Below are 24,137 nucleotides of genomic sequence, written 5' to 3' on the forward strand. Positions count from 1 at the left end.
CTTCCAACCCCTTATTCTCCCTTTTAAGGTGGAGCCCTTAATCCCCCAACCCCTTATTCTTCCTTTTAAGGTGGTCAAATAGAAATGGAATATGCTGAATACAAAAGGTAAACAAGCTGCCCAGCCAATGAGGTTCCAACCTCACAATGGGGCATGTGTACCTCCTTGATGCCTGAGGTATGCTACTATTGATGTGTTGTTGGGGGAGACAATCATACAATTACTCTTTTTTTGGTTGATGTGCCCATGAACAGATAAAAATACGGTTCAAATTTCCAAACTGTTTATGTGAAGGGTAGCTTCTTCCCAGGATCATGAACCTGAAGAACTATCCCTTCTGGTTCTCAATCTGACATGTATAGATTAGAGTGGGGTTCAAAGGTGTGAATTGGGATTCCAGACAGAAACTTCCTAAAAGCCAATGAAATCAAGTGGTTATAAACTTCTGAGCCCAGAGGAATCCAAGCAAACAGGGCATCCTTGTACAGTTTCCATTCTGCAAGAAGGAGAAACTGGAGAAAGCATAAGTAGTCTTCTCAAGAGAACAAGGTCTGCAGGGAGTTCAAGGCAAGCTGATGAGGTCTTGTCCTAAAATGCTACCAAAGAGCCAGGATTTTGTCTATCCTGTCCGGTAGAACACTAAAGGTAGCTTGCCAAGGTTGGTGAGGAAATTTATCCCCATGTAAACAAATCCTAAGGGATTAGCTCCAATTTCTCTAGGTCTGTAGTGAGTCCTAGCTGGGTCACTGTGGATCAGCAATGGGATGAATAGCAGAGATTGAAATTGGAAACCTTTCAGTATGGCCAACAGCAGAAGTATTTTCAGTGTAGAGAAAACATTGGGATATGATGATATGCATTCTGAAGGTCGATGGAGACTGCCAACTTGCTCGGCCTTATGGCATTCCAGATTCAGGCAGAATCTTTCATTTCAATTTGTTCCTACTGACAAACATATTCAGGCAGAATCCTTCATCTCAACTAGTTCCTATTGAATAAACAGATTCATGCAGAATCCTTTATCTCAACTGGTTCCTACTGAATAGGATTTTCTTGTCCCCTAACCATTAAAAGTTGGGACACAAATCTAATGGAAGCTCATTTACTGCCTTATCATAAAACCATATCTCTTCCTCCTCCTCTGCCTGAACTGACAGGTGGGGGGATGATCGAGACACAAAAAGGAGGAGGGACCAAACTTTTTTGAGCCCACCTAGACCAAAATGACATTATTGTCATGTTAATGCTCTTGAGGGAAGACAGGATTACCCAATACAGTACTTTTTTATAAGAGGGAGACTGGTGAGTATCAGTATCATCATTCTGTAACTCTTCTGGGAAGTGGTAGTAGTGCCTCTAGTAGCAGGCTTTTTAAGTGGATGGGAAACACCTGTCATGATTCATCCACATCCCACAACTGCTCAGGGAGAGTGGTGGGTCTGCCTTTACTCACAGACTTTTAGTGGGACAGGAACATTTCCCATCCCTCACTGATCATCTAGTCTTTCTGTTTGGCTCTAGATGAACAGATGTAGGTCCATGACATGCCACATCTGAACAGGTCTGAGACCGAGGCATGGGTATCAATGGTGCTATTATTGTGAAGGAATATTTGTTCTCCTGTAATGAACATCACAACATCCTGCAGAGATTCAAAAGGAACATAGGAAAGGGGAAATGCTGACCAAATCTCTGTCCCTAGTCAGACATGTATATGCCAACTCCATATCCCCAACATAACTGATTGGTAGAATAGAAATGGGGGAACTTCAACCAGATCCTGGTTCTTGTACCATAGATGGGGCTCCACTGATCAATAAGAGATGACCTGCATCCAGTTAGGTGATAATGATCTGATGGACAAACCTCCAACAAAAAATTCTGAGTAATATTATTACTTTTAGATACGATCTGCTCTCTGTGATCTTAACTGTCCTCCACCACCATCCCAGTGCCGCAATTCTTCAAGGACATTATGTCTCTCCGCTCCATAAGAGACAGATCACATACACTCCTGTGATCAAGAGGTGTAAACCCTGATAGAATTCTCTGACTCTAAAAGTGCTTACATCTCTCAACATTGCAAGAGACTGATCCCATACTCACTGAGGTCTCAGGAATGCTTACCCTGATATAGTTCTGTGATTCTTCAGAAGCACCGCATCTTCAAGGTAATGAGACAGATCCCTCCAGGGATCAAGAAGTGATTCAGAATGAAACTGTTCCAATGGGACAGTATTCTTCACTAAGGAAGAGGAAGATCCCATACACTTCTGGGATCAAAGAGATGAAGATCCCATACTCTCCTGGAATCAGAGGAAGAACAGTGTTCAGGCTTCCTGCAGACTTAACAAAAAACAAATTCCACGAGTTTTCCAAAACTTTTCTGTGACCATTTCACAAAACTCAAGAACAACAATATCCTGCATTGTTGATCATAACTGTGTCTCTATGAAATTTGCAGTTATCAATTTTTTAAACTCATTGTCAGAACAGAAACTCCACGACTTTTCCAAATCTTTACAAAGTTTTGAGAAATTCCACGACTTTTCAAGGCCCTTGAAATGTATTTTTTAAATTTTAAAACTTTTCCAGGCTTCCAGAATCTGATGGAACCATTAGTGTTTCTCCCTCCCTTAACAGGTGGCCATACTGAATATCAGATTGATTTTATGTTCACTGAGCAAAAAACAAAAGCCAATGACAAACTGACTTTCTGTTTAGAATAAGCAGTGACTACACAATTTTAATGATGGTGGCTATGGTAACCACATTGGATATCATACTGGCACAATTTTCATTTGGGTGTAAAAAGATATCATAAGAAGTCTTTGGGCAAAAACCCCATGTCTAAACAACATTCTTTTCAGGACAAGTGGTCATAGTTGGTTCTTCAATACAACTGTCATGGCAGCTAAACTGGAAGTCCAAGCTGTATAATTTTCTTTTAAGAACTGCTAGACCTAGTGATGAATGTATATGTAAAGCTTCCTCATCATAAGAAGTCATTTGTTTAAAATCCCACGTCAAAAAAGACCATACAGAAGAAGTTGCAATAAGATTTTCAAGATGGTCATTGTAGTGGCCATATTGGATTTAAAATTGCCACAATTTTCATTTAGGGCCAACCTGGCATCATACGAGCTCTACTGATGAAACCCCATAATGATAAGACTTTCTATTAAGAAACAACAGTGATAATACTTTCAAGATGGCAGTCCAATTGGATGTCAGATTTACACCATTTTGATTTGGGAGCAACTAGATATTATAAAAAAAAACATCATGCTGATTGCTGATACAACTTTTCATTTAGAAGGAGTAGAAATAACAAGATTTTCAAGATGGCAGCCAAAATAGATGTCAAAGCAGTGGCATTTGCCCTTAGGAACAATTAGACATCATAAGAAGACATCATAAGAAGAATTCAGGAGAAAACCCTATGATGATATGTTGATCAAGCCAAAACAAGTGGCAATAACAAGATTTTCAAGATGCCTGCCACGATGGCCATATTGGATGTAAAATTAGCACCATTTTCATTTAGGGCCAACTTGAGATTATAAGAAGTCTTACAGTGAATACCCCATGTAGATAAGACCATACACTCAAGACAAATATTGATAACAAGCTTTTCAAGATGGTCACTGTGGAATGATATTGGATGTCTGAGCATCATCAATTTCATTTAGGACAAACAAAACATCATAAGTCTTTTTGGTCAAAAGCCCTTGCTAATATGACCATCCATCTGGAAGAAGTGATAACAATATATCCAAGATGGCTGCTGTGGTAGCCATATTGGATGTAAGATTAGCACGATTTTCATTTAAAAACCAACCAGACATCAGATGAAGTCTTTTAGTGAAAACCAATGAAGACACAAACATCCAGTGAGAAGAGGTAACAGTAACAATAGTTTTCAAATAGACACTATGGAGGTCATTAATGGATGTCCGAACAGTGCAATTTTCATTTAACACCAACTAGACCTATGGATGAATATGTGAGTGTGGCAATCCTACAGATAGTTTAGGAGAAGTAGTGATAACCAACCTGTGTTATAGGACAGACAGATGAAGGAAAAAAGACCACAAGCTCTTCTGTGATCAGTTGAACTAAAATCTTATCAATGCATACCTGACCAGCAACAGTGATTCAAGCCAACACATGATCTATCAAGACTATACCACATTACATGATGAAACCACATGAACCATCAATAACGCATTGAAGTACTTCAGGTCAACACCAAACCATCAAGAAAATGCTGCAGTATCTAGTGTACAGTGCAGTAGTTCATGTCAACACATGATCCATCAAGACGGCACTACAATATTTCATATCAACAAATGAAACAACAAGTGTACAGTGCAGTAATTCATGTCAACACATGAACCATCAAGAATAAACTGCAGCACTTCATCCATCATCCAAATCACATTGCTGTATTTTATGCCAACAAATCATCTAAAGCGAACTGCTGTACTTCATGCCAACACATTCATCATCTGAAACACATTGCAGTACTTTATGCCAACACATTCATCATCTAAAGCAAACTGCTGTACTTCATGCCAACACATAAATCATTCTAAAAATCACTGCTGTACTTCATGCCTACACATCTATCTTCTAAAGCAAACTGCTGTACTTCATGCCAACACATCCATCTTCTAAAGCAAACTGCTGTACTTCATGCCAACACATTCATCATCTTCAAATCTTCAAACTGCTGTACTTCATGCCAACACATCCATCATCTAAATAACACTGCTGTACTTCATGCCTACACATCTATCTCCTAAAGCACACAGCTGTACTTCATGCCAACACATCCATCTTCAAACTGCTGTACTTCATGCCAACACACAATATGTTATGCCAACACATCAAGAGTACACTTCAGCTCTTCATGCCAATACATGAACTATCACAAGAAGACCACAAGCACTCCTTCACAACACAATAATTATCCAGAGTACAATGCAGTACTTCATACAAACACAATAATTATCCAGAGTACAATGCAGTACTTCATACAAACACAATAATTATCCAGAGTACAATGCAGTACTTCATACAAACACAATAATTATCCAGAGTACAATGCAGTACTTCATACAAACACAATAATTATCCAGAGTACAATGCAGTACATCATACAAACACAATAATTATCCAGAGTACAATGCAGTACTTCATACAAACACAATAATTATCCAGAGTACAATGCAGTACATCATACAAACACAATAATTATCCAGAGTACAATGCAGTACTTCATACAAACACAATAATTATCCAGAGTACAATGCAGTACATCATACAAACACAATAATTATCCAGAGTACAATGCAGTACATCATACAAACACAATAATTATCCAGAGTACAATGCAGTACATCATACAAACACAATAATTATCCAGAGTACAATGCAGTACATCATACAAACACAATAATTATCCAGAGTACAATGCAGTACATCATACAAACACAATAATTATCCAGAGTACAATGCAGTACATCATACAAACACATGAACTATAAAGAATCCTGTTGTGTAATAAATGTAGAAAAATTTAAATTTAAACTTTAAGGAGTGTGATGACTGACCCCTGTCGGGAGATGTCCGTGCGATCCTTGTCCTCCAGATGTGTGGTCATTATTTTGTCATAGTACTTGGCAAGATAAAAATGTCCATCCTCCGAGTCAGGCAGTATGTCTATCACATCTCTGTACTGCTTCACAATCGCATTACTTTCCATGTTAGAGGTGTCCTCGCTGTATCGACCATACAAAAGCAGAGCCTTGAAGAAAGAATAAGTATATGGACATGAGAGAGTGAATCGATGGATAGATGGATGAATGAATGAATAAAGAATGAATGGAAATATAAGATTAATTCCAGGAACAAATATAAAGGAAAAATCACCTCTACCTTATTTTCAATTAAATTGCAGGAGTTCTAAAATAAAATATTTAATTGTCGCTACAGAAAAGATGAGGGTATAATTTAGTCAATCACAAGGAACAGGTGTGGCACTTGGCATGTTTTAACTGTCTGCAAGGAAAAGATGAGGACATAATTTAGTCCATGACATGGAAAAGGTTTGGCAAATGGTATATTTTGATGGTCTTCATGGAGAAATGGGAGTAAAAATTAGTTAAAGACATTAAACAGGTGTGGTAACTGGCCTGTTCACTATATCTCTTGGTTTAGATTAACTGAAAAAATGAAGACAATAGTGTTGTTTTGACAATTTTATCTTATTTATACAAATATTTAGTTTCATATAAAAAAACATATGAGAAGATGTTACGCGTAAAGTCTATAAGGAGTTGGTGTAACTAATAAACAAAATATACAATTAATATGGATAACAGAAAAACATGTCAATAAAGGACAATCAAAGGATAACAATTGTCCTTTGTGAACAGCTGTCTCTTACATAAGGCTAAATATCTAAATGAAACTAAGAGTGGATATATGTGTCAATTACAACTGCTGTCACTTATACAAGGTTGAATATCAAAGCGAAACTAAGAAAAGTATGTGTCATTTACAAGCTGCTGTCAATTATACAAGGTTGAATGTCAATGCAAAATTAAGAAAATTATGTCATTTACAAGCAGCTGTCACTTATACAAGGTTGAATGTCAAAGCAAAATTAAGAAAATTATGTCATTTACAAGCAGCTGTCACTTATACAAGATTGAATGTCAAAGCAAAACTTAGAAAATTATGTTTCCTTTTCCATCAGCTGTCCTTAATTTTGAAAGCTGAATATCTAAATAAAACTAGGAAAAGAGATTAATACATGTCATTTACATGCTGTCCCATTTATATGGCAGAATCTCTAAGTGATACTAAGAAAAGGGATTAATACATGTCATTTACATGCTGTCCCATTTATATGGCAGAATCTCTAAGTGATACTAAGAAAAGGGATTAATACATGTCATTTACATGCTGTCCCATTTATATGGCAGAATCTCTAAGTGATACTAAGAAAAGGGATTAATACATGTCATTTACATGCTGTCCCATTTATATGACAGAATCTCTAAGTGATACTAAGAAAAGGGATTAATACATGTCATTTACATGCTGTCCCATTTATATGGCAGAATCTCTAAGTGATACTAAGAAAAGGGATTAATACATGTCATTTACATGCTGTCCCATTTATATGGCAGAATCTCTAAGTGATACTAAGAAAAGGGATTAATACATGTCATTTACATTCTGTCCCATTTATATGGCAGAATCTCTAAGTGATACTAAGAAAAGGGATTAATACATGTCCTTTTATAGCCGTCACATTTATATGGCTGAATCTCTAAATGGAAATAAGAAAATGAGGTTTATACATGTATTTACAAGCAGCCTTCCCTGATGTATTAATATCAAAATGAAACTAAAATAAAGGGATTTATTCATTCAGTTACAAGCAGCTGTCTCTGATATATTGGTTAATATCAAAATGAAGTTACGAAAAGGGGTTTAATACATGTCATCTACAAGCAGTTGAGCCTTATATGGTTGTGTGTGCTTAGACAGATTTTACTCTAATTTAGAAAAATGTCCCTGTCTGTTCACCTCAGCATAAACCCTTCTCAAGGCCTTCCCCTCCTCAGTGTTGTCTACTTTCAGTTTGTCCAAGTCCTTGAAGTGGCTCTGCATATGTCTTAACAAGCATGATAGAGCCTGGTCATAGTCACCCTATGGGGAGAAAATATGGTGTAAGTGAGATACAATTTTAATTCAAATAAAGTGATTATAAAGGCTGTTAAAATAATAATAATAATAATAACAATAACGATAATAATCATAATATTACTAATACTATTACTTTTACTACTAATAATAATAATCATAATATTATTATTATTATTATTATTATTATTATCATCATCATTATTATTAATGCACTTCAGATGTTTGAGAACTCTTGCTCACAAGATATCCCTTCTTCAGTATCAATAGTTACTGTTTTCAAAGAGTGTTAGAAACTGCAGAAAAAGATCATAACAAACCAGTTTTGATGTCTGACACAGTTTGTGCTCAATATGCACTTATACTGCACTGCTGTGGAAATCAGAGCTTTACAAATTGTTTCTGGCAAAGAGGTTACAGTGACTAAGTTTGGATGTGTGAAAGGAATTCATCCTAAGTGAAAGATTTGTAGGAACAGATGAAAATGTATTGGAATAAAGATCCAACTTATTTGTGATTTTTTTTTTTAATAACCAATGAAAAGTAGATCATCAAGATGCACAGTGACTCACAGTTGAAGTTAGATGTCAACAGATGCGGTCTCCAGGACACTGAAGACATACACAATTTTTAAGAAGTTCTGAAAATATCATGGAAAGTATGTTATGGGGACACCATTTTGGTGTATGCTACATGTACAGCTTAAGATGAACCCAAAAATTAAGTTTACTAGCAAATGGTGAAAAGCATCAGAAATATATTTGAAAAGTTTTTAATAAATTCTGGAAAGTAGGTCATAATGACTGTTTTGGTGCACATCTACATCTTAAGATGCACCTACACTACCTACACTGCAAGTTTGATATCAAGAGGTGAAGTATTGTGGAATTTATAGCTCAGACAAGATGGTCAGACAGATACATGCAATATGAAAGGACAGAGACAGCAAATCCTGTACACAGTAGTCTTTCAAAATGGGAATAACAGTATCAAGAATAATAAAAATAATAATAATAATAACAATAACAACAACATTATTAATAATAATAATAACAAAATTATTATTATTATCATTATTAAGAATAATAAGAGTATTAATAAAAATAATAGTAATAATAAAAATAATAACAGTAATAATAATATCAGTATTAATAATATTAATATTAATAACAATATCAGTAACAATAATAACATTATTAATAATATTAATAATAATAATAACAGTATTAATAATAATAAAAAGTATACTATTAATACTAACATTAATAATAATATTGTTAATAATAATATTCATAATAATAAAAATAACAGTATTAATAATAATATTAATAATAATATGATTACAAAAAACAAACACCATGAAATTAGAAAACATTTTAAAAAAACATGCTGAAATATTTAAGGTAGGAAACATTATTAGGTCTTTAAGTTTGTTCTTGCAGTCGAAATAAGTGAGTTTTAAGAGCACTCTTGAATGGGATCACTGTCTTTGTGTATAAGTTCATTGGGCAATTCATTCGACGTTGCTGGGCCCTGGTATGCAAAAGAACGCTGTCCATATGACTTCATTTTCATAGTGGGATTAATGAGTATATGATTGTCAGAAGAGGAGCATAAGTATATTGCTGGTGTGTACACATGGGTGAGGTCAGATAGGTATGTTGGACTAGAGTCCGTCAGTGAAACGTAGCACAGAGAACAAATTTTGTGTTTGATTCTGGATCGAATGGATAGCCAGTGTAGGGTACAGAGCAGCGGGAAGGTGTGCTCTGATCATGATACTCTAAGTATGATCCGAGCAGCTGTGTTTTGAACTTTTTGAAGTTTCTGGAGTAGATATTCAGATGAACCAGACAGAATTGAGTTACTATAGTCCAGTCTTGAAAGTACTAATGAACACACAAGTGTTTTAGTGGCATCAACTGAAAGATATTTGCGAATGGAGCTGATGCATCTCAGCTCAAGATATGCAGCCTTGCATATTTTCAAGACATGTTGGTGCAATGTGAGAGTACTGTCCAGAGTAACACCTTGGTTTCATACTGACTGTGAATTTAATGTTGGTGTTGCTGATATTTATTGTTTAAGGTAAAGGATGTGAATGAGAAAATCTGTGTTGTGATCTGAATGGCCTCAGTTTTATCATCATTCATCTGCAGCTTGTTACATGTCATCCATGATTTCACATCAGAAATACACCTCTCTGCACCATGGATGGTAGCATCAACTTCAGTTGGGTGGCTAGATTTGAATATTTGGGTGTCATCAGCGTACAATTGGTGAGACAATGGATGATGATCTATGACACTTGAGAGTGGATGAGTGTACAGAATGAAGAGAAGTCCAAGAACAGACCCCTGTGGAACACCACAATATAGATTAACTGGGCTGGAGTGTATTCCATTTGCAGAATAATAATAATAATAATAACAGTTTAATAATAATAAAAATCATAATATTAATAATAATAATAATTAGCAATGAAAGTTAGCAAAGCCTAACAAGCTCAAAACAGTATATTTTCAATGACATAGGTAAATAATTTCATTTTCGAGTTGAAACTTTGCAGATACAAATCTGGTCTTCATCAAAGAAGAATTACATGGAATACTATATCTAACCTGCTCTGATGTGACATAATCCAACAAGAAGCCAAAGTGAATCTGACACTGTTCACCTGTTATATGCTTTAGACCAATTGGACATCCGAAGCACCCTATTTTCAGTAATGTTGGCATTATCTGATGGTTAAACAGTATCTTTTGCATAAATTTTCAAGTCCATTATGCCAGAATATTTTCTGGAAAATTTGGCAAACTTTTTCAGAACACATTCTGAAAGTCATAAGGTTTGGGATTTTTAATTTTAGTAATGGTGGTCATATTTTATTGCAGTTTGGCATCATTTGTACAATCATAAAGGACTTTATAACAGGGTGCTTTCTTTCAAAGTTGGTGAAATTCTATCAAGAGGTTTAAAAAGTCATCTAAAGATTTTTCTAACATAATTTACTCATTTGATTGTTGACTGGCATTATTTCTAACAAAACTGACAGCCTAGTATGCCACAATGCTTTTTGTCAAATTTGGTCAAATTTTGTGGTGCTTTTTAAAAAAATAAGTTGTTTAAATAAAGGTCTGAATTTAGTAATGGGGGTCATACTTGATGGCAGATGGATATTATTCCAGCAAATTTGAAAGTCGTCTCTTCCAGCATGTTTTCTGTCAAAATTGATCCAATTCTGCAAGTGGACTTTGAGAAGTTATTAAACGGGTTTTATACTTGTAGTAAAATATTTGATGGCACATTGGCACCATTTGCACAAACTTTTGAGATCTATCTATGACAAGATGCTTTCTGAGTTTGGAGAATTTGTTCAAAGGTTTTAATATCTGTAGTAAAAGTGGCCATATTTGATGGCAGAATGGCACCATTTGCACAAAGTTTTGAGATCTATCAATGACAGGATGCTTTCTGAGTTTGGAGAAGTTGTTCAAAGGTTTTTCTACTTTTAGTACCTATGGCCGTATATGGTGGCATCTATGCATACATTTAACAAATTTAAAATATACAGATGCCAGAATGCTCCTGTAAAATTCATTGCAAATTAGTCAAGCAGTTTTTGAGAAAAAAGTCTTCGAGAGTAACTATGAACAGACAATGCATGACAGATCATACCATAATATTGCTTGTTCTGATGGCCGGGTGACTTAAATACCTTGACATGTTACTACAATGTAAATTGAAACTTGATGTGATCTAATTTTGCCCACAGTATTAGCCGCCACAATGAATACACCCATAAAAGTTGACTGACATACATGTGTCTGAGAAAACAGTAATATCTGCATCATGAAATGAAGGTCTTCATTAACTACTTCGACCCTGCTGAAGAATACCCTCAAAATGAATACACCCATAAAAGTTGATTGACATAAATGTGTCTGAGAAAACAGTAATATCTGCATCATGAAATGAAGGTCTTCACTGTTGTTGTTGTTGTAGGGTTTAACGCCATTTTTCAACACACAATAGGCTATACATGGCAGCCAGTATTAATGGTGGAGGAAGAACCCAGGAAAACCCAGGAAAGAATCACCGACCCACGAGAAGCTACTGGCAAGCTTTCTCACATACCCACATTAGCCGAATCTGAGACGCGAACCCGTGCAGACAGAGGTGAAATGGCAGTGATCCGTAATGGAGAGCACTTTAGACCACTCAGGGCTGCCAAAGGTCTTCATTAACTGCTTCGACCCTGCTGAAGAATACCCTCAAAATGAATACACCTATCGAGTGTCATGACTGTTCAAGCAAAGGTGTTAGGTAAATGAAGCTACATGCAAACACTTAAAGTAATCATTGGAGTGTATAAAGTAGGTCACTGTTATCTACTTTACCCATGTAGTACTCTCCAAGATGAATACACCCACCAAAACTTATGAATGCATACAAAATATTCAACACAAACTGAGTTAAATCTGAACCCAACATAATGACTGGAAAGTGCAAACAACATAATTAGCGGAGTGTGAAGTGTAAGGTCACAGTGGCCTACTGTGGTTTAAAGCAAGTAGCAATCTCCAGCAAAAATACACCCATAAAATTGTATGAGTACATAAAACAGTATCAGAGAAAACTTAACATAATCACTAAACATGGATAGTAAGTCACTATGAACTATTTTTGGATGTTGTGAGTACCAGAAAATAAATGCAAAAACTTAAACAATTACTAACAGTATCTGAAAATTATCCCTATGTCCAGCAGATGCTTCGCTATTAAGACAAAAAGAATGAACAATGCAGAATAAACAGACTCAAAAACAGGCAAAGTTGACATAACCCAATTTCTGCACCAAGATTCAATGTCTTACACAAAGGCAAATACCAAACACAAATGATACATTTTTCATATTAGTGAAGAAATGGAGATGGAAGTGGTTGATCAATGTAATCAAGTTTAGATTTCTTTCAGGAATCATTTGAAATTATGCTTACCTTCTCCCATAACCATTTTGCTTTCTGGAGTCCAAACTCTGGCAAATTGTGATCGTTGGCCTGGAGTAGGGCACTGAAAGCAGTCTGTAGATAACCAGCTCTGTTGCAAATAAAAAAACTATACTAACAGACATTATAGACAATATGTATTAGTCCATCAGTATTTTCTCCTGCATAAAAATATAAAGTTTTCATTTCTTCTTAAGATTTAATTCACTGGAACCTTCTTGAAATCATACAATAATTGGTCTGAAATGTCATTTATCCAACACAAGGCAATTTTAACCACCTACCTTGCCCCTGATGACATGCCCATTAACATGTTGCGTTACTTACCAGTAGTACTGCCAGCCATGATGTTGCATTATGCATATCATAATAATAGTCTTTCATGCAATATGTACCAATACATTATCACATACATAAATAAATTGATTTGTTTATTTTTTAGTTTCTAACAGCACTTTTAACGCATTACTGGCTATATCATGCCAAGGAAATGCAAGCAAAGTGTCTATCCCAAGAATATAATGAGGCAGCCACCCTAAGCTGGCCTGGTCCGGTATGAACCTGCAAACCTTGAATGATAGCCCAAATGCTATACCATGGCTCCCAAACAAAACTGAAAAAATATAAAAGTGAGTCCATGTTTGTAAAACAAAGATCACTTTTATCACGGAATTAATCAGTATGAATTCCCAGAATAAATGAAAAGGAATAAACAATATTAAAGAGAAGTGTTTTCCTTTAATTTCTGTCTTGTTTTAAATGTTCACCAAACATCGACCAGATACATTAAAATGGTTTGGAAATATTAATTTGATGCACTACAATGGTCCGAAAGTGCTGATTAAATACACTCGAATGCTTTGTAAATATTGATTAAATCCACTACAATGGTCTGAAAGTGCTGATTAAATACACTAGAATGCTTTGTAAATATTAATTTGATGCATTACAATGGCCTGAAAGTGCTGATTAAATACACTCAAATGCTTTGAAAATATTAATTTGATGCACTACAATGGCCTGAAAGTGCTGATTAAATACACTAGAATGCTTTGTAAATATTAATTTGATGCACTACAATGGCCTGAAAGTGCTGATTAAATACACTAGAATGTTTTGAAAATATTAATTTGATGCACTATAATGGCCTGAAAGTGCTGATTAAATACACTAGAATGCTTTGTAAATATTAATTTGATGCACTACAATGGCCTGAAAGTGCTGATTAAATACACTAGAATGCTTTGTAAATATTAATTTGATGCACTACAATGGCCTGAAAGTGCTGATTAAATACACTAGAATGTTTTGAAAATATTAATTTGATGCACTATAATGGCCTGAAAGTGCTGATTAAATACACTAGAATGCTTTGTAAATATTAATTTGATGCACTACAATGGCCTGAAAGTGCTGATTAAATACACTAGAATGCTTTGTAAATATTAATTTGATGCACTACAATGGCCTGAAAGTGCTGATTAAATACACTAGAATGTTTTGAAAATATTAATTTGATGCACTACAATGGCCTGAAAGTGCTGATTAAATACACTAGAATGCTTTGAAAATATTAATTTGATGCACTACAGTGGTCTGAAAGTGCTGATTAAATACACTAGAATGCTTTGTAAATATTAATTTGATGCACTACAGTGGTCTGAAAGTGCTGATTAAATACACTAGAATGCTTTGTAAATATTAATTTGATGCACTACAATGGCCTGAAAGTGCTGATTAAATACACTAGAATGTTTTGAAAATATTAATTTGATGCACTACAATGGCCTGAAAGTGCTGATTAAATACACTAGAATGCTTTGAAAATATTAATTTGATGCACTACAGTGGTCTGAAAGTGCTGATTAAATACACTAGAATGCTTTGAAAATATTAATTTGATGCACTACAGTGGTCTGAAAGTGCTGATTAAATACACTACAATGCTTTAAAAATATTTATTATAACACTACAATGGTCTGAAAATACTGACTAGATATTGTACTACAATGGTTTGAAAATACTGACTAGATATTGTACTACAATGGTCTGAAAATACTGACTAGACATTGTACTACAATGGTCTGAAAATACTGACTAGATATTGTACTACAATGGTTTGAAAATACTGACTAGATATTGTACTACAATGGTCTGAAAATACTGACTAGATATTGTACTACAATGGTTTGAAAATACTGACTAGATATTGTACTACAATGGTCTGAAAATACTGACTAGACATTGTACTACAATGGTCTGAAAATACTGACTAGACATTGTACTACAATGGTCTGAAAATACTGACTAGACATTGTACTACAATGGTCTGAAAATACTGACTAGATATTGTACTACAATGGTTTGAAAATACTGACTAGATATTGTACTACAATGGTCTGAAAATACTGACTAGACATTGTACTACAATGATCTGAAAATACTGACTAGATATTGTACTACAATGGTTTGAAAATACTGACTAGATATTGTACTACAATGGTCTGAAAATACTGACTAGATATTGTACTACAATGGTCTGAAAATACTGACTAGATATTGTACTACAATGGTCTGAAAATACTGACTAGACATTGTACTACAATGGTCTGAAAATACTGACTAGATATTGTACTACAATGGTCTGAAAATACTGACTAGACATTGTACTACAATGGTCTGAAAATACTGACTAGACATTGTACTACAATGGTCTGAAAATACTGACTAGATATTGTACTACAATGGTCTGAAAATACTGACTAGATACACTATAGTCGTCTGAAAATGTTTATTAGGTACATTAAAATGGTTTGGAAATACTGAATTAATCAGATGCAAAAAGCTAACATTAAAATACATTTACTTTCATGTTCCGTAAAAAATGTGCATCCAGACAATGAATGAAGAAGACCTTTACAGCTAAGTATCACATTTCCTTTCCACTGGAAGGCTTTCATTTGTAATGACTGGAAGGCTTTCATTTCTAATGACTGGAAGGCTTTCCTTTCTAATGACTGGAAGGCTTTCATTTCTAATGACCAGAAGACTTCCATTTCTAATGACTGGAAGGCTTTCCTTTCTAATGACCAGAAGGCTTTCATTTGTAATGACTGGAAGGCTTTCATTTGTAATGACCAGAAGACTTCCATTTCTAATGACTGGAAGGCTTTCATTTCTAATGACCAGAAGACTTCCATTTCTAATGACTGGAAGGCTTTCATTTCTAATGACTGGAAGGCTTTCATTTCTAATGACCAGAAGACTTCCATTTCTAATGACTGGAAGGCTTTCATTTCTAATGACCAGAAGACTTCCATTTCTAATGACTGGAAGGCTTTCATTTCTAATGACCAGAAGACTTCCATTTCTAATGACTGGAAGGCTTTCCTTTCTAATACATGCAAGGCTTTCATTTCTAATGACTGGAAGGCTTTAATTTTGAAATATCGGAAGGCTTTCCTTTCTAATACAAGCAAATTCAGTAAATATTTATCCCCTGCCTACTGCAATAAGGTCACCAAAAGGTCACAATGATAAAATATGTGACAAAGCTGTGAAGTGACTGGGCAGTTATGGAAAGTAAAATAAGGCTGCAAAACCATGGTAAAGTTATCAATTATATAGCCAAATGGAAAAGTAAGACTCTAACCGGACAAAGGAATGTATCTTGACCATTTCTAGCACAAATGCAACTGAGACTAGTCATTTAAATCAATTCAAAACTACTGAAGGTAGCTAATTCTTGCCCAGAAAGCCAGACTGATGATGGAGGGAGACTGATTTCTAGTTAATATTGAATCACAAGCAACCCTTCTCCGCAGGTAAGGCATGAATTAAACTCTTTTTAACTTGCTTACAAGATGAAGAGAAGGGCAACAATCTTCTTGAATGAAGCATCAGTCAAGGGTTGGTATGGTGTTTAGACAAAAATGAAAGAACACACAGTACATGATACTGCTTCTGAAACTCAAAATACTTGATTGGTTCTCAAGGATGTGGGTCATACCCTATGGTTGAACCCACAGAAAATCAAAGGATATTAGAAAGTGCCTAAACAGGCCCCAAAAAAGGAAATTTAGAAATTTAGCAATATTTGTCTTTGAAAATAAAAAGAAACCCTACAGCTGTGGTCAAAGAATAGCAGATAGCATCAATGCACTGTCTACTGCAGTAATTACAGAAAATTCTTCCACTTGGCATAGCAAACCTTGGAGATTGACTGCCTTCTAACCAGTGTGATGCAGTCTATAACCTTAGTCAAAATCTAATTATGGCAAACAGATGGTTTGATACGAGCTAGGTGTCAAGGTGGAGAATCTATGCACCATTGTGCAGGAGCCACCCTCTATATTGTAACAGTAGATTCATCAGCAGTAATTCTCTGCAGATGTCCAACAAGAAGTTGAGCAGACTGCTGAACCATGACTGTTGAGGTCACAGAATTAACTATGGCATACAAGTCCTGACCCTGTGAATAACTTTTGTGAATATTCTGAGGGTAAGTGTACAGCTGATCTACATCAGGATTAATGTTTCCAATGCCCAAGGAATCTGGTCTGGAACCAGAGAAACAAAGAGGTAGATTGTTGTTCAACCTCACTGCAAACAAGTCAACCACTGGTCTCCCCCATTGGTAAAAAAGCCTGTCTGCAAACAACAGGTGCTGAGACAATTTTGTGAGGATTGCACATACCTGCCTGGATAGGCTGTCTGCCAGGAATCGAAGTGCCCTCCTTACTCTTGCATATGTTATTGATCACTCCCAGGGTGGCATGCTGATGACTTTCTCACAGTGGGAAGTACCACTGATCCCTCCATGAATAGGCATTGTACACCTGGAGAAGGAGGAAGCAGCTCCCTAATTCCTGATACTTAAAAAGCAGCAGTATTATTCTAGGTCTCATACCTTATCTGACCAAGAGTCACTGAGAGGATATGCACCCAGCACACACGAAACAGTTGTTGTGTGTGCCCCAAGAAACCTTTTTATGAGACATGCTAGAAAAGTGAGAGAAAATTGCAACAACAAATGACCAGAACAAATGTTTAGCAGGTAATACCAACTCTAACATCAGTACAAATGAGGTGGATTAAATTATACAAACTGTTGGGTGCACAAAAACCAACAAAATGATAAATGAGGTCACTGATAAATGACTGAGGAGAAAAAGTCAAAAGCAACACAGAAATGGATGCGAATAATGAGAGATATTTTGGCAAAAGACACTTGTATTAGTGAAATTCTTAAGAACCCAGAGACAGGTTATAATGCATGAAGTTCTAGGAAAAGAAGGACAATATTCTGACAGAAGCGACTAAGTTATCAGAGTGGAACTATGCTTATTTTTGTTTTGGATCACAAAACCACTAAACAGAGCAAGAAATCATGTTCAACTGGTAATTAGTGCCTGGAAAATTGATAGCCAGAAAATAATAACAGGAAATATATTACCGCTATTAAAACTTTGGCATAATAAGGTTAACAATGTCACATAAAATACTCTAAAAGAAAATTTTGTAATGTGATAACTTTTTACATATAAAATAGATAGCAATGACTTACTTCCTGGCAATTTTGGCACTCCATAGCCAGCACTGGCCAATCTCCTTATCCAGAATGTTCTGCCCTGAATGGTGGACCAAGGTCAGCAGGGTTCGTCTCAGGGTCAACACTGGCTCCTGAGTTCTAAAGGAAGACTGAAGGCAGAAACAAAATGAAGATTATCATCCAACTTTCTTTATGAATGAGACAAGGTTCATATGTAAGTTCACACATTCATCATACAAAAGATTAACTTCTAGCAATGAAAGTGAAAAGTTTTCTGCCCACATAACAAAACATTAATGGATGCTCACACTACTGGCATGGGTGGAAAGTATGATTTATAATGTGATCAAGTAAGCATCATCAGTTTATGAAATAATTTGCTTTCTCCATCAAATACATTACCTGATCATACTACCTTAGAAGAATAGGTAAGAGGAGGAGGAAATGTTGAGTATCTGTTTCACCAAGGACTATTAGATGATGTGATGTGATTTGGAATTTTAACGTAGCTTTAACAATTTTTCAGTCATATCGCTACAATGTCTGTAATGTGGCAGTTTATAGTGATGTCTAGCACTGGGGCATCATGCCACAGACATGTAGCATGATGTCCCACCCAGTCACATTATCCTGACACCAGGCCAACCAGTCCTAACACTAACCTCTTAATGTTGAACGCCAAGCGAGGCAGCTGTTAGTACCATTTTTGTAAGTCTCTGGTATGACTCAGCCGGGGATCGAACCTTTTGTTCAGATCACTATGGGACACTCCACTCTTCAAGTTTTCCAGGCAAATCTAGTGAAAGTGGCCAATTCCAACTGGTTCTGAAGTTGTGCTGTCATGAATGAAGAGTGGTCACTGTCTATGCAGCTATCACTGACCCAATGAGGTTCTGTTCTCTCCTTTGCAATGGCAACACTGAGCAGATAGAAAATGGAGAAAGTGGTCTGGGTGTGCTGTCCAACTAACTTCATTGTGTCTTGAACTGAAATTTTACATTCAAATGCCAGGCTTGTAGAAATTCCTCATATTTTGTGAGCCAAGATTTTCCTTAGGCGTACCTGCTCCAGATAGATTCAGGTGTACATTGATTATATAACTCTCTTTAACATCTGGCTAGCGCTTGTGGTGTCTTGTTTTCTGGACTTCAGAATCAGAAAAAGCAGGGTCTGGTCATTGCAGATACTCTTCATATGCTTTAAATAATATCTGAGAGCATGTATATTATGCTGGAGCTTCAATTTTCTCAACAAATCCATCAATTCTCTCAACATATCAATCAAAACGAGGCTGAATATATATCTGTTGATTACCTAGCAATGTCACAATAAACTCAGGTTGTGTCATTAAGACAACTGATCCTGGAACTGCATGTAATGCGAGTCCAGAGAAGGTATATAGCTCACCCACTGTATGATGATGCTTGCACTATCAGAAAGCGAATCTTATATGATAGCTGATTGATTGATGTGAATGACAGGCTTGAACTTGGATGAGTTAAGCCATGTCAACAAAAAAGAGAAATTCTGTTTCAGGAAAAATGTTAGTAAGTGTGGTCTCGATAAATTGAAATTGGTCAGCACATTGGAAACGTCTTTGTTGTGTCCAATATAATTAAGACCATAATGCCGTAAAACGTCCAAGATCGTGGACAGGTATCCTTTATGATGATTGGGGCTAACTTCTTGTCTTGAAGAGAACCAGAAAGAAGTTGGTCAGTTGAGGAATAGAGGCAGAGACATCACAGATTCAACACTAGTTATTAAAAACCCATAATTTTCCTTTATATGCCTTCAGAGTGGAGAGATCTCTAGCTCTGGCAATCTGCTCCACAACGTTAGTTCCGAAGTACTTTTCTTGCAGGTCATCTCTGACAATAGCCAGGCATAAAGGAGGAGTTTCTCTGGACACAATGAAGGGGATTGTCTTCCTCTCGTACACCTTGGATCCAACAGTCCGTATGGCAATGATAATGCCATATTGTCAAAATGCATAATTTTATCCATAGATATGCCATTTGGTGGTGGTATAATAGAACATTGGTTTGACACAGCTGGCTTGGCTTAGCTGGATGGCTCCATAAATAAAGTTGATTCTCTATAGTAATGGTCAATCTAGCTGGTTGGCCAGTCAGCAGATCGGTGTGTTTTTGGTATATGACACCATAGCTGTTGGTATACATGGACAGCTTGTGTGTATTCAACTCAATAGCCTGAGATAAATGACTTGTGTGTATTCAACTCACCAGTCCACAGTAGTCATATATATCTTAAATTGGTATAGCTATACCAGTTGGTTGACAGCAGATGATGAATGCAATGATGGCCAGCTGTACTCCCATAAGAGACAAATGGTATGCCTTCATGTCTGGCTAGTAAGTTCTCAGGCACAACAGCATAGAGGTTTTACTGAACACGCAGCACAGGTGTTTCTATTTTTCAGTAATGGTGGCCAGTGATCCCATTCAAGAGTACTCTTAAAACTCACTTATTTTGACTGCAAGAACAAACTTAAAGACCAAATAATGTTTCCTACCTTCATATTTTCAGCATGTTTTTCATGTTTTCTAATTTCATGGTGTTTGTTTTTGTAATCATATCATTATATATGTTTTTATGTTATAGGTGTTGTCTAATGTTGTAAAGCGCTTAGAGCCTCTAAAGATTAGGTGCTATACAAAGTCCTCATTATTATAATTATTATTATTATATATGCAGGCCGATCAGCATCATTTGTACATAACTTATTGAAAGCCCTTCATGCAGGATGATTCCTTTCAAATTGCAGTCTGTTGAGCAGTTTTTCAGAAGCTGTTCAAAGCTTTCTTTGAAGTAATGGCGAAACTGCATCACTTAAAGAAATCTAAAAGATCCTAATGCTAGAATAATTCCTTAAAATCCTGTGCAAACGGGTCAAGTTGGAGCTCACCTGGGTCTAACTGACAGGTGAACTAATAATTCTTTAACATGATTTCATCTTTACAATTCTCTTTCTTCTGAGCCATAATTGCTATGCTTCTATAATTATCCATTCTTTAGTGGTATCTTTTTATTTTCATAAACTACCAGATACACTTTTGGCGGAGTTCTTAAGTTCATAATGTTCAACTCGGTGAAACACGACATGGTCTAAAAGTAAGCAGAGAATCTGTATTAAGTGACTGATTCTGTTTTGAGGTGTCTCACTTGCACAACCTGTACATGAGCTAACTGAAAAGAAAGTTTATTTCATAGCCAGTTCTCTTTAAAAGTGAGCGTATCTTCTAAACCAGCCAATGGGCAGTTATACTGACAATGGGTATATTCCACCTACTATTCCTTACCTGCGTAATTTGCATCCCATTCTGCTAATTGTGGGGAGATACAAATCTTAGTGCCATCTACTACATCACACACCAAAATACAAAAGCAAAATTCAATGATCACAAATTATGGCTTATTTTCAATTATTACATATCTGCATAGCTTGCATACTGCTGTGTCACTGCTACAGAGATACAAGTCTTAGTGTAATCCATGAAACTGCTCAATTTCACCAAAATACACAACAAAGATCCATTATTAAATAAGTCCTGGCTCATTTTACACTGTTGCATACCTGGGTAATTTGCATTCTGGTCTGCCACTGTGAAAGAAGATCTGCAGCAGCAATACGAGGCTCCGTATCATCTGCTACTCCACTAAGCCTCATCAGTACACGCGCTGTCTCCTCCACCTCTGTCAACATCATCAACCTGTAATTCAGACACAATAAAACCTGTCTTGAGAAACCGCTGCTATAGGAGACCACCTGTTTTGACAGACCAGAATCTCCATGCACAGACTTATTGATTATATAGTGTTACAACCTGTTATGAGAGACCAACTGTCTTGAGAGACCATTATTTTGTGGCAGAAGGGGTGGTCTTTCAAGACAGAATCTACTGCTTAGGCAAGTTTTCTACTGATTTACTAAACTTCAGTGTACAGCGCAAGTCTGATCCAACTGCCATCTGCACAGACCCAGATCTGGGTCAATACAGTTTGTTAGAAGTAATCAGTAGAACAACACAGACCCTGATCTGCTGACTGATTATATAACAGCAGATCAGGGTCTATGTTGTCTGCTGTTTGGTCTGACTAATGAGAGGATATATATATATATATATATATATATATATATATATATATATATATATATATATATATATATAGTATTCAACAATTGTCAGTTATCACCAAACAATTTTCAGTTATCACCAGAGTGAATTTAATAACAGATCAACCGAATAACTTATATCAGCAAAAAACCTAACTCTTTTGTACTCCAACAGTTTCAATTTTGACACAATGGTTGCATCAGACACTGAATTTAAATCACAATGAAATATTAACCAAGCCAACATTCACCCACCCCTTTTGTCATATGCAATGCAGAAGCATTACCTGTTTCTTTCTTTGTTTTAGCACCATGGCTATGTGCAGAGAATGTGAAATATACATCAGGATAAGCACATGCATGATGAGGAACACTGATCACAATTTAATCTGAATGCAAAATTTTATGAACATGAAAACTTGTGTAAGATTGTAATTAACTCAATGTATTATTGTTACCATTGCATTAATAGTCATATGTTTGGTCTCGGAAGTTGGTTTATGAGGCAACTTCAATAGCAAGTGCACCCTTCATCAAAACAAGCCAGCTGCGCTCCCCATATGAAGAAGCAACATATACCAAAGTTTTAACTCATTCAACCCCAATCCCGTCTGTATGCGTGATCCAGTTTCTGCATTCAATGGCCGATCCCACCTGTAGTCATGGTTTGTTTACTGGATTCAATGGCCAATCCTGTCTCCAGTCATGGTGAATGTGTGTTAGATACATCTCTGATTGGTTACAAATGATTTTTTCCAAGAATCAGACCAATATTAAACCAATCAGAAATGATTTTACTTTTCTTTGTGCAAGTTTGAATTGTTCAGAAACCAAGGGTTACTGATTGAGAGCAGTTTCACTACACGTGTTCTGTTCATGAAAAATCATAAATGATGGCAGACGTGATTTTTGATGAGGATGAGAGCAAAAATGAGGAGTTTCTCGAGTTTGATCTTGAAAATATTGAGCAAGCAGAGGATAGATATGTTCAGCAGTTGGAAATTTTGCGAGATTTAGATTCAGACATAGAAGTTTCTGAGATTGAATCATTAGAAGAAGAGGATGCTAATAGGGATGATGATAGAGTTCTTGAGGATCTAGCAGATTGGAGCTATCATCTTTGGTCTGTCCAAATCGATGATTTTAGTGGATCAAATCCTGGACCTACAATGAACATGGACAAGGAAAAAAGAGAAATTGGTTTTTTTTATTTGTTATTTCCAGAGGAACTATACTCGGACATTGCAAACGAAACAATGCATATGCCCAAAAATGCATCTTGGTATCACCAAAAAAATTGTGGTATCCAACAACACCAGACGAGAAAAAAAGCTCTGATTGGGGCTCATGTTGTTATGGGTGTCCTTCCAGCACCAGACCAAGATATGTATTGGTATAAGGACAAACTTTTCCATCCTTCCTGCATTGAACTGAAATTTAGTTGTGCAAGATTTGAAATTCTACAGAAATATCTTCATGTGACTGACACCATCAACAACCCACCTCGAAGAATACCTGGTCACAACAAACTGGCCCATATTTGACCAATACTGGAGAGTATTCGCAACACATGCACCAGAGAAAACAACCCACATCATGAGGTGTCCAATGACGAAGCAATTATTGGATTTTCAGGACGACTGGGCTTTAAGCAGTATGTGCCTTTAAAACCGACCAAAAGAGGCATCAAAGTATGGGTTCGAGTGGATCCTCACAT

General features: G+C 36.1%; 1 protein-coding gene across 4 annotated transcripts in view; it reads right to left on the reverse strand.

Moving 5' to 3' along the window:
* The window catches only part of LOC149802036 (serine/threonine-protein kinase atr-like), a 305,327-nt gene that overhangs the window by 78,624 nt on the left and 202,566 nt on the right, over positions 1-24,137 (reverse strand). For all 4 annotated transcript variants that reach the window (XM_089956441.1, XM_089956438.1, XM_089956439.1 and 1 more), the window contains 5 exons: positions 21,881-22,016; positions 18,298-18,431; positions 12,723-12,822; positions 7,606-7,728; positions 5,619-5,812 (listed from right to left, as the gene is read on the reverse strand). In XM_089956441.1, the coding sequence (XP_089812567.1) occupies positions 5,619-5,812; positions 7,606-7,728; positions 12,723-12,822; positions 18,298-18,431; positions 21,881-22,016 (687 nt within the window). The remainder of the gene's footprint in view (positions 1-5,618; positions 5,813-7,605; positions 7,729-12,722; positions 12,823-18,297; positions 18,432-21,880; positions 22,017-24,137) is intronic.

The sequence above is a fragment of the Sinohyriopsis cumingii genome, chromosome 4 (genome assembly GCF_028554795.1).
Source record: "Sinohyriopsis cumingii isolate HCF-2022 chromosome 4, ASM2855479v2, whole genome shotgun sequence".
Lineage (NCBI taxonomy): Eukaryota > Metazoa > Mollusca > Bivalvia > Unionida > Unionidae > Sinohyriopsis > Sinohyriopsis cumingii.